Source organism: Cryptomeria japonica, chromosome 11, assembly GCF_030272615.1.
Source record: "Cryptomeria japonica chromosome 11, Sugi_1.0, whole genome shotgun sequence".
In the NCBI taxonomy this organism is placed as follows: domain Eukaryota; kingdom Viridiplantae; phylum Streptophyta; class Pinopsida; order Cupressales; family Cupressaceae; genus Cryptomeria; species Cryptomeria japonica.
This window is the reverse complement of record NC_081415.1, coordinates 26,689,655-26,702,370: the sequence shown is the minus strand read 5'-3', so window position 1 is coordinate 26,702,370 and position 12,716 is coordinate 26,689,655. Positions and strand designations below refer to the sequence as shown.

The window sequence follows — 12,716 nt, the reverse complement described above, 5'->3', positions numbered from 1 at the left end:
TGGCTTTGAATGCAGATTCTACCTTAGGAAGAGAATCACCAAATTCACTCAATTTAATATCAATCAGCATGTCTCTGGTCACATCAGTCATGGTCTAGATCTACTCAATAGAAAAAAAATTATGTTTGTAGGATGCAGGCAAGGATCTGAGAAATTTAGAAACAACCTCTGATTCTTCCAGCTTTCCACTGACACATATGATATTGCACACTAGTTCATTCACCTTCTTGATTCAGTCAAGGTAGGGAGATCCAATGAAGGATAACCCATCCTTGTAGCCTAACATAAACACCATGCAAGATATATCGGTAATCGGTAACACGACACCAAATAAAGCAGAAAGAACAACCGATAACATCACATAATACACAATCGGTAAACAATATGAACAATTCTTATAAGAGTTTGAAGAATTACATATGCCACATGTTGGATCGTAGTCTAGCATACAAAAAAAGCTTACAACACAAATATAAGATCTGTAGATCATCTACACATAAAATCAGCCTCCAAAAATAGTTTGCTAGTTCTACCCTAATCCGGACCTCAGCCCTTCCGACTTTAGTCCACTGGACCAGAATCTCACCGGATTTACATCTTCGCTCGATCTCTAAACTCTGTCTTCTTTCTTCTATGTTCTATCTCCTCAAATGATTCACAAAATTTCTTTTTATACCGTTCGCAAATAATAATAACTTGATCAAGTCGGTCCAAATATCAACCGGTTCATGAAACATGCAATGATAACATGTTGGTTCCAATCACTAAGAACATCTCCAAAGTGCATAAAACATCACGCAGTTCTTCGAGAACATTGGAAAAGGCACAAGAAACATAAATCAATGATTTGCAAGTCACAGAGATCAACCACAACTCGATTCAACTTTGCTCAACACATTGCAAGACTAACCTGTAAGAACACATCAACTGGGCCAATACCAGAATCCATATCTCACTAGAATTAAATCCAAATTTCATGAATATCGAACATGATAAAGGCAACGAACTCAAGGGAATAAATCCAAATCCACAATGCTAAACTCTCAAACATGAAGAAATGCCACACTCTCAAAGCAGCTCCACAGTTAACTGCTCAATCGGTAAGAACTACATCGGTGCTCTTGCATCACTTCTGCATAAAAAAGTAATGTTGTCATTTTCGCCCATCTTCAACATCTCATATTTTCCTTTCAAGCTTTGATGTTTAGAAATCTTAACATAGCTATCACCTTCATATAGGGTTTCCAACTTCTTCCAGATCTCATGAGCAGTTTGCAATTCCATCACATTTGTCATTTTTGAATCAGTCAGAGCACTCAACAATGCTTCCTTAGCCTTAATACTGTGTTCAACTTCCTTAGTCTCATTCAGAGTTGAAGGACCATTTGCAGGAACATTATATTTGCCTTTAGTAACCTTCTAGTAATCTTTGCCAATGCATCTTAAGTGACACTCTATCCGATTCTTCCAAAGAGAATAATTTGGTCCATCAAATCTCAAACTCTCCTTCTTGTAAGTTGCCATCCTAGATCACTTCAAGATATTAAACTTCTTCGGAGGAACTAGCTCTGATACCATTTGATGAAAATAGGGTAGACAATTGAGAGGTGGGGGTGAATTAGTTGTGACCAAATTTAATAGCTACTTTAATCTCAGATCTAATAATTAATAGTGAAAGCATAAATAAACAACACAACACAACACGAACACACATAAAACCAAGATTTTTGATGTGGAAAACCCATTCAAGGGAAAAACCACGATGGGAACCTACCCACAATATAATGAAACCCTGCTATAAGTATATGAAATATTACAATGGGGAATGTACATGCATTTAGGCACACTGTCTAGAGCTCACTACTCAAAATCAACAAAGGGAAACAACCCTGGGAAGGCTAACTGCCTTACAAGTAGATTTGGATTACTTCCAGAAAATCATGAACAGAGAAATAACATCCTCAGTGTTTGGTTACAATTTCGGTTAAGCCCATAACATCTCTCACACTTCTCCACACTTCTGTTTTGCTTTCAAATGATTAATACATTATTTGCACACACACACACCTCTGACAATGATTATTAGATTAATTTATACATGACATCAACCTTGGATCAATATCATCAAGGTCGACTCAACATATATCTCCTAATTACAAAAATATAACCAACACACTACAATATCACATGTGGACCAAAACAATGTCAGCTAAGACATAGCAAGGACCAAAATCACCTCCTCTAATATGAAACACCTCCAAGAATTATGGATAAAACATCCATAACATGCTACAATGATCATGTCGGTCAAGAACATGAAAAACACCACCGGACTAGAGCAAATCATCAATAACGAGCTCACCAATCAATGCGGACCACCAACATGAATAAAACATGATCTAGAAACATCCACAAGCATCATGAATTACCACAACAACATCCGCACCAACTCAAATTAGTAAAATCATTGTTATCATCATACCGAACTTAAAGAACATTAACTGAACTGATTGTCAACTTGGAAAAATCACTTGTGGAGCTCCAAACCATGAACCACTTGAATTGAAGACATGCACTAACATCCCAAATATATTTACAAATTTGCAAACCAAGATATTATAATGCAGATCAAAATATTGAACACCGACAATACTGAAAAACAAAAATACTGGCCACAACACAAATACTCATAACTCCCTCAAATCTTCATGCGGATTTCTGACACTTACATTGAATCAATTGGAGGTATCACTCTACAAACCTTTTAATCCGCAAACACTGATCATCAATATACAACATGAACCAACTAACTGAATTGCACTGCATCACAACACTAGATAGAAAATATGTTGACATCAATGACAACACATTTCCTAGATATCATTAGAGCACATATTTACAGCATACCAACAACAATATCCAATAGCTATCTAGTAGTGGTGATATTTTTTCAAGGTGTTGTAGTGAATCACCTTAGTATTAGATGTTATTTGAATTCCTTCTTTCCCTTTTCCTCAAAAATCAAAGTAGAAGAGCTGACTTCTAAAATCTTGGAGGTCACTTAGTAAATCGCAAATTTGGGTTCACATCTGCTAAGCTTCCCAAAAGATTATGTTACCTTATGAGAAGTAATTTTCAAGATCAACAAATAAAAAATTAGACATTTGTGTCAAAATTTATGGCTCTCAGAGGTTGTGCAACCAAAATTCGTTTCATTGAAATTCCATTGAGGCGGGAAAAATGAACCGATGGATCATTAGACATCAAAAAGAAGAAAAGTTAAAATTTCCAAAATATTCTAAGGCGATTATTGGTGTTATGTAAATAGGTGAATGAGGATTACTAAAGATAGATCCCATAGTTTAGATTGTGGCTCTAGCTTGCTGATTTATGTAATAATAAAGCCCATGTGGCTGAAACATGTTATTTTCTGAATGTTGTAATTCATTTTCTTGAGATAATATAAGGCATGTATTTCTTTCTTGCATTTTCTAGTTATTTCTCTATTGTTGTTGTGTGTTTGGGTTTGTAAGGGGGTACCTTCATCAAATTCACTAAAGAAATATATGAATTATAATTTCTTAAAGGAGCATTCCTATTTTTGTTCCTACTTGAGAATCCATAAGGTCTTTTATTTTTGTTCCAAACATTATCATATCTCATATGTGTTCTATAGTCCGTTGCTTTGTGCCTAACATTATTATGTGAATAACAATAAGCATAGAAAGAATGTTGGAACCTAGATGTATGTTCTTGCATTGGAGGAAAGGATTTCTTGATATTTTTCCTTTTAGGAGAGGTTTTTGTCTTCTTGCCACCTTCATTTTTGATAGGGTTTTTGAAAGTGTCTTCAAGGCTTTTTGTCTTTGCTTCATTTCTCTTCTTAGGAGTCTGTTTGGAATCTTCCTTGAATGTATGATTTTATTTATAGCCAAGTCCTATTTTATTTGATGGTAATATTTTCCCATTAATGATGTCATCTAGCCTTTTAGTGTCCTTTTCAAACTTGAAGGTTTTGTTCAACTTGGTGGTTGTTTTCTCCAGTTCCTTCTCGAGAGAAGCAATATCAAATTCTAACTTTTCATAGTTTTCTACTTGGAATTTCAATTGGGTTCTCATTTCTTCTTCAATTATTTTGCTTTCTTCAATTTGTGCATTTAAAATATGATTATCTTTTTGGATTCATGAAGACTTCACACTAAGACCTTTTTTAATTCAAGATTATCTTGAAGATGCAACTCTAGCTTTTAGTTCTTCTTTCTAATTTTTCAATCTCATCTATGTTGCAATAGAGTTCTTCCTCAAAAATCTCCTAATCATTATTCTCATCACATTATTTTGACTCCTCTTCTATATTCACCTCTTCATTACTCACATGATAGTTTTCCCTTTTAAATAATTTATCTTCTATTGCTAAGGATGTTCTATTTATCATTTCATTACTTGCATTTAGTGCTTTGTTATCAATACCTTGCTTGGTATTTCTTCTTCCGATATTTCCTTTTATCTTGATCTACCTTCAAGCGATTATAATTTTTGAAGGAAGTGGCTCTAATACCAATTGATGAGCACACATTTATACCAAGAGGGAGGATGAGGGTGGGGGGTGAATCAGTATGACAACAAACTTTTACTTTTTTAACTTAATATAATAAGCATATAGCTTAATCTCATTAACATATTCATTGCACATTATCATCCACATAAGATCTAACCATCATGCAACACAAATATAATACTATATATATATATATATGAAAACTCTTACGGGAGAATAAATTACTTTCTTATATAGTAATCTCTTATAAATTTTATGGGCCCAACCTACTAGAGACACCAACCACTCATTCAATTTGTGAGAACTTTTCCACTAGAGGCAACAAACCCTCATTTAATTCATGAGTATTAGTCTAGTAGAGGCACCAACACCTCATTCACTTAGAAAGACCAACCCCTTATTCGAATATCCAACTTATTAATGTTGCTTCTTCAACAGATAATTGATAACCTTTTTCTTTACAAATTTTCTATAGATCTCTTCTTTAAACCATTATAATATCCTTCTTAAATCTGCTCTAAATATGATCATATTTATCTGCTATAGACTGATCACAAACTCCACTTGAAAATCTATTATAATATTCTCATAAAACTCCTCTAAAGTATTCTTTATATTTGCATAAAACCCTCTTCAAAATCCGCTATGAACTCCTCATATTCTTTTCATTAAATCTGATATAATCTTCTCATACATTGTTATCTTCTTTTTGCACTCACCACGTACTCTTATCTCATCTAATCATTCTCCCTTTTATATTTTCTTATCTCCCTAAGAGACATCTCCCTGCATAAAATAGTCATAAACTTAACATCTCTTCATATTAGTCTTTTCATGAATTGCACCATTTGGGATAACAAACAAATCTTTATCAAATCACATCCGTTAGTAAATAAATCACCACTATTCCAAAAATTGCTCCTCAATGAAATCACCACTTTTGATATATTTATTGTTTGCTTGTATTAACATGCAAGCATTTTCTTTAATTGCTGCTGTTTTATTAACCTTTATCGAATCACCCCCTTTCTCTTATTAATTGTTGTTGTACATGTACGTTTAAAACAAATCACACTCCCTTAGCAACTCCATCACAAAATAAATTTTTGTCTTCAACACCATGAATAATATTCGATCGGATGCCAAACCAGTCTTATGACAGAAATCTCTCTTGATTTTCTCATGAATCATGCCGATTTGCATGATCTCTTCTTTGTCCTTAGATTGGTCAATCTTATGCATCTTATGTAATCATAATATGAGCTACATATATATCTTGTCATAATGAATCGGCCAGCATATAAAACATATATCCTTAAACATGAATTATATATCATTAGGCCTTTATGTCTTTTGTTTTGGACACAAAAACTATTCAACTTTAATTTGTTGTAGCTTCAAAATCGTATGAATTCTGTTGATATTCTTCATCATAGTCTTACACACAGTAACATAATAGACATCATTCACTATCAAACCATTGGGTTCTAATTGCATCAACTTCTTATATAAATAATAATATCAGAACAACAATCTTCAGTCATATAAATACTTCTGGAATAATTTAATCATGATAAATTATTTTAGAAAATCAAATTTATATTGATTATTTCATTGAGAGCTGGTTAGAATGAATATCACAAATGTCTTTATATATAAGGACACATAACTATATTGCATTGTATTTAATTAACCTTATGTATGAAGGGCAAAGGTGGATAGTTAGTCAAATTTGAGTTTAAAAATTTGAATTTGGAGAAAACACATCCACAACTAAGAGGATGACCTCACAACAACAAATTAGTGTTAAAATAGGAAATGAGCTAGATCATAGTATATATGACACGCATATGAATGGATGTGTTTCTAGAAGAGATAAATACATAGATACAATGAATGTATAAGTGTATGTGAAAATGGAAGATGGGAGAAGTGGTACATGTATAGAAATATATGTAATGTACTAGATGGATAAGATGGATGATGGATTTGATCTATAAAAATTATGCCATTTATAAATATCTCTATGTATCAAAACACTCTCACAAAACTAAAGAGAAAATGTCATAAATATACAAATTTCACCATTGTAATTATATATTAACTTTATAAATAAATTAAAAAATTAATTATATTAATTAATGAATCTTTTTAAACAAAATTAATATTTTACACTTGTTACTATTAAAGAATGCCTCTCAACATAATAACATTAATCCAAACAATAATAAACAAAAAAATATAATATAATAAAACTAATACAAATTTGAAATATAATAAAATTAATTTTCCAAAAAAAAACTATTCATTAAATTCTTAATTCTAAGCTGACCACTTAATCTTGTAATCTAAGTTAACTTAATGTTTGCTTTTTGGTGCTTACAATCTCCACTGATTGTGCTTTACAATAAGAGCAAATATGGTAGCAGCCAATTGTGCTTTATAATAAAAACAAACATGCAAGCAGGCAATTGTGCTTTGTTCTCCACAATATTTGCTTTGCTCGTCTGATACATAAAATTCAAATTTTTAAGACACCATACTAGAATATTACAAACGTTGCTACCCATTGGGGATGCATATGCTACAAATATACCATTAGAAAAAGTACGTAACCAGATAAAGTAATAAGCTAATAACTAGCAGTCCTGAGATAATTCATATATGATGATACAATCAAAGTGGGTGAGCTTCAAAACTTAAAATTATTTGTTTGTGTGCAATAATATTTTCATCCAACACCCTTGGAAATAATCACCATTCCTTTCCAAACGGCCCCCCAGCACATTTGGATTCCAGGAGAGATCCAAAATTAATGGGCAAGTATGAAGACGTTAATGAAAAAGTTAAAAATTCACATACTTGTCAAAGTACCCAACAAGACAAGCCTGGCAGCTTATAACATTGATAGTCCAGTCGTATGAACTTCAAAATCAAGGTTCTCCACATATAAATAGCATGCTATACACAAGGAAATATCATAAAAGCTAAATTGCAGACCACCCAGTAAGGAGTAGAAGGATTTTCACCATGGAGAAGCAAAGCAAGACACCATCTTCTGTGGCCGTATACTATCTTGAGGAGCAGCAATATGCTTCTCCTCACAAAAACATGCCAAACATGGAAGACGTAAAAGCTACTAAAGCAAACAATATTTTCAGAGAGTCTACAATCTACAAAAAGGTATAACTGATAAAAATATAGATGGACAGTATCTACATATAGATTCAATGTATTTGTTTTGTTAATCGAGATTTTCTAATGCAGTCATGCAAATTTTTTCATATAGGCTGCAGCAGAGTTGGTGGCAACTTTTATCTTAGTATTTGCCGGGTGTGGAGGAATCATGGTGGAAGCCCGAGATAATGTCTTAACTTACGTGGGGGTTAATGCAGTTTTTGGGCTGGTTATAATGGCGATAATATACTCTTTGGGACATATCTCTGGTGCTCACATAAATCCTGCAGTCAGTCTTGCTTTCTCAGCTGTGGGAAAACTTTCTGTTAAAGAGGTGAGTTAATCCAACATACTAAGTGCAAAAACGGATTCAAAATATAACAGACAGGTTTGGATGAATCCGTGCTTACATATTTGTTTTTCTCTTCTTTGTCCTAATCTGATATTTTCTTTGTATGCTCGTGATATTGTCAGCTGCCCATTTATATTGTATCTCAGATTGCGGGTGCCACAGCAGCTGCAGCTCTACTCAATGAAATAATTACAAACACATCAATTAATGTTTCTGTCACTGTCCCTGTGGGAAATCCTTTTGCATCACTGGTGGTGGAATTCATCATTACCTTCATACTAGCCCTTGTTATATTTGGAACAGCCACAGATCCTAAAGCAGTAAGTCAGACAATTTATCAAAACTCTATCAATCCCACTAACATATTCGAGCATAATACAGTTTTAAATATTTTATTATCATTTCACGTTCTTTTTAGATTCAGTGTAAGATTTATTTTGTAACAATTTTGTGGATCATATGATCCATCATCAGAATAATAGAAAATTAAACATTAATACAAAACAAATCTTATACACGAAAAGAACATCTGATAATAACTCCGAATTGTAAAAATTTGGTGTCTTTAATGTTCAATCATTTTAAATACAAAGTAAACAAAGTAAACAGTTCATGTATTACTGTCCTCTAGTTGAAGTCTTTATTCCACTGTAATATCTAACAATCAGCTTAACGATGCTTTATTCTGCAGCATGGTCGAATGGCAGGGGTTGCTGTGGGTGGTATAGCAGCTTGTAATGGTTTATTTGCTGGGTATGCATGGAACTGATAATGATGTGTTTTAAAATTTCATTATGGTTTAGATGGGAGTATGTTTGAAGTACTAAATTGAGAATGTTTTACATGCAGGACGCTGTCAGGATGTTCCATGAACCCAGCAAGATCTGTGGGGCCTGCACTGATAGCAGGCAATTATAATGGAGTTTGGGTGTATATTGTTGGACCTGTTTCTGGAGCCATTTGTGGAGCTTGGTTCTATAAGGCTATTTCTATACAGTAATAGATAGAAGTTTTTAAATTCTTGTCCCATGGAGAAAGGAAGGTTGGTAGTCATGGCAATATGGTGTGATCGTTTCTATTTATATGTATGATATTCTCTTTAAAAACAAGGTGGATCTCATCTAGTTAAGTTGTGAAATAAAATAAAGTTATGGAAAGTGTTAATAATATCAATTGTATTTTATTAATGGACATTTCTGCAAGATCTATGGATCCGTCTTTTGCTCTCCAAATTTTAACACTTATGCGTAAAAGGTTACATCAAATAAATAAAATATGAGCAACCTGTTTATAGTTGAATTATCAGAATATTATCACAATGTTAATTTGATGTATAATAAATTTATATATAAACATATTTATAAAATATTTTATTTTTTTAAATTTTGAATATATGATTTTTATATAGTTTAAGTATTGGTAATGTTATTACTAAATTATTATTATTATTATAATGATCAATATGAATAAATGATTCTTAGAAAGAAAATTATTTTATTTTACATGATAAAATATAAAAAATTGAAGTTTAAAAAAATACTTTTCACTTTAGATTCTAGTTATGTGGATTATAGTATAATTGAATTACAAGGTGTAACAATCTTTCTATCTTACTATAGAAGGTTAAATAAGTGCCCCCAAATATATTTTAAGTTAAAAATAGTAATTAAATTAAAATTTTTCATATTTATATTAACTATTTGGATTGTAGTATAAATGTTGAATTATAAGGTGTAACAATATTTCTATCTTACCATAAAAGATTAATTGAGTGCTTCCCCATCTTATTATTATTATGTTTGATTAGATTGACCCCAAGAGCTTCCCCATCTTTTGGAAGGCCAAGAGTCACAGTTTAGAATTTCACTTTAGATGTCCCTATTGGGAATTGAACTTGGGTCTCCCGGTGTTAAGCTCAACCCCTTGGACTTGATTGCAAACAATATTATTACTGTATATTGTATCCAATAAATTTAATGAAATATAGATATAATTAATTATAGGATAAAATTAATTATTTTTTAGTCATTTAATTAGGTTTTATGTTTTGTTTTATTCTTATGTTATTTCTTAATTATTATTTAGGTTTGTTTTTTTACATGGTATTAGAGATAAAAACTTTCCAATAAGATTAACATATGTTGGATTAATATTCTTTTAGTTATATAAGATTCCAAGTGATTCAATCTATTTGTTTGAATACAAAATTTTCCTTAACATGGATTCTGCAAATGAAAGTTTTTCAATCTTTCATGGAAGTGGTTTTGTAGATAAAATAAAATATAAAACAATTAACTTATTAAAATTATAGATAACAAATATTTAAAATATTTATTTTTCAAAATATCAAACTGTAAACAATAGCTCTCCTCTCCAAAAAGATATTTATAAAAACTATATTAATAATTAATCTACTCTTTAATAAATTTGTAATCAATTAGCACAATATGCATGACTGAAGGAAAAAATTGTAAAAACAATTAATTTATTTATTAATGAAAATGAGCGATGAAAAGGCTGTAGCGATTTTGGGATCACCCACATCATGGATTGAGGGATTACAAGGTGCACAGATCGATTGTGCAATTTGCCTTGACTCAATTCAAAAAGGTGAGGAAGTAAAAGCTTTGGCATGCAATCATGTGTATCAAAATAATTAATAACAAAAGATTATTTCATTTTATATTTATTTCAATTAATATAGAATTACCTATATCCCCCCAAAGTTGCCCTAGAATAGGATTTTCTACCTTACATTGTTTACTATAGCTGGAAATAAAGTCCCAATATTCGTCTATCTATAGCCACTATACCCATATGTGAAGGAAGTCCGTACTCTCTTTCTTTAGCTGAAATCTAATATCTAGTTTGATCAGCTATTGAGTCCATAGCCGGATGGATATTATGATTCCCATATATTGGCCCCTAGCTCAGATGAATAAAATATTCATCTATAGAGGACTTGGATGGAGAAACACATGGAACGAGGAGAGGTTAAGAGTTGTGGTCATAATTATCAAAAAAGAAAAAAATAAAGTCAAAACGGTCTCCCACTAATCTACACTCCAAGAACATATGACCTTAGAAAAAAATAAGAAAGAAGTAAAATGATTAATCCACATCATTTCGAAGCATAAGTAAGAACTAGGTAATCTAATCATGAGAAAGAGAATCTCAATCACAAACATTCTATCTTCTAGAAGCATCTAAAGTCCATTAAGCTACAAAATCAACAATCACATTTCATTCTTTAGGAATATGAACAAAAGACATGGAGTGGAAGTATTAAATTAAATCATTAATTTGAGTGGTGAGAGAAAGAAAATGTCAAGAAGAACTCTAAAAAAATTTTGTTATTCAAAAAAGAAACTAATTTGTGTTATTCATAAAAGAAACTATTATGATAGAATCAATCTCACAAATAGTATGCTTCCAACCCAATTCACAAGCTTTTGCAAAGAAATGATCAGAACACAAGCTTCCATTTGATTATTGATAGAAAATGTAGTAGCCACAAAAAAAATAACTACATAGAACTAAAATATAAGTAAATTCTAGAATCTATCTAATTAGAATATGAAAATTCATAATGTACGAAATCTGAAACCTAAACATATGATCCATATTCTTTCAATGGCATTCTATACTCATCATTTTAGGTGTTTCATGTTTGTATCATCCTCCCCTTTTTCCTCTCCTATAAAAAAATTATTTCTCTTTAATGACTTTAAAAATATGTCTACTCAAATATGCTTTCTACAGATTCTTCACCTTATGTTACTCTTCCACCTTGAAATAGATTATACAATTTCAATATGCACAAATATATTAAATGAGAGCATCAAATTTTAAGTTTGTCATACATGAAATAAAAATCTAAATCACTTACATATAAAATATTAGCATTTTGTGAAAATAATTATTTTAATATTTTAAATCTAATTTTAAAATATATAATTTATTTTAATTTATAGATGATAATAGTTTGTTTTATATAAGAAATATAAAAGTGATTTTTAAACAATGATATGTTTAGGGTCAAAAAATGGACATGTATGATTACTATAATTTTGATCTAAATTTAATTGTTTTTCTAATTCATTTTGTAAAAAGCTATAATTGCGATGAAGTTCATTTTTAGACTAATTTAAAAATAAATAAATCATTCACTGTAATTCAGCTTTTAAAAACTACTCATGTATGACAAATATAATTTTAACTAAAATAATTACAAAATATTTTTTTTTTAAAGTTGGTGTATTTCAAGAATTAAAATAATATAAAATTGTTAAAAATCCTATTTTAATAAAATTTTGGTAAATTAATATGTTTGTACACTTAATAAAAAATAAAATAAAATAAATAATTTATTGAGATTATTGATTGTGTGTGCCTTTACATCAACAAATAGTTAAATTTAAAATTAAGTATTATAGATAAAAGATATATAAAATATATATAATTTTAAAAATATTAAACTCCAAGATATATCTCTTAACATTTTTAATTGGAGTAAAAAGTGCGGGAGTGAGTGAGACCAATAAAGTTAAATTAAACTTAAAAATTAAGGAAAAAGAATAAGTAATATATTTCTCGCTATACAGTTGCCACTAAAACTAATTATTTTGG

The 12,716-nt window shown here is 30.8% G+C and overlaps 1 protein-coding gene across 1 annotated transcript; it reads left to right on the top strand.

Moving 5' to 3' along the window:
* Positions 1-7,588: 7,588 nt before the first annotated feature.
* LOC131070804 (aquaporin NIP1-3-like) lies at positions 7,589-9,087 on the top strand. The gene is made up of 5 exons (XM_059214334.1): positions 7,589-7,741; positions 7,848-8,069; positions 8,210-8,407; positions 8,779-8,840; positions 8,937-9,087. The coding sequence occupies exons 1-5, from the start codon at positions 7,589-7,591 to the stop codon at positions 9,085-9,087; spliced, it is 786 nt and encodes a 261-aa protein (XP_059070317.1).
* Positions 9,088-12,716: the final 3,629 nt, after the last annotated feature.

Excerpts from the sequence above, each read along its gene's own strand:
- LOC131070804 (XM_059214334.1), top strand. The coding sequence starts at position 7,589 with ATGGAGAAGCAAAGCAAGACACCATCTTCTGTGGCCGTATACTATCTT. Across the intron at positions 7,742-7,847 it reads AGTCTACAATCTACAAAAAG|GCTGCAGCAGAGTTGGTGGC; the intron begins GTATAACTGATA and ends TTTTTCATATAG. Across the intron at positions 8,841-8,936 it reads TGTAATGGTTTATTTGCTGG|GACGCTGTCAGGATGTTCCA; the intron begins GTATGCATGGAA and ends TTTTACATGCAG.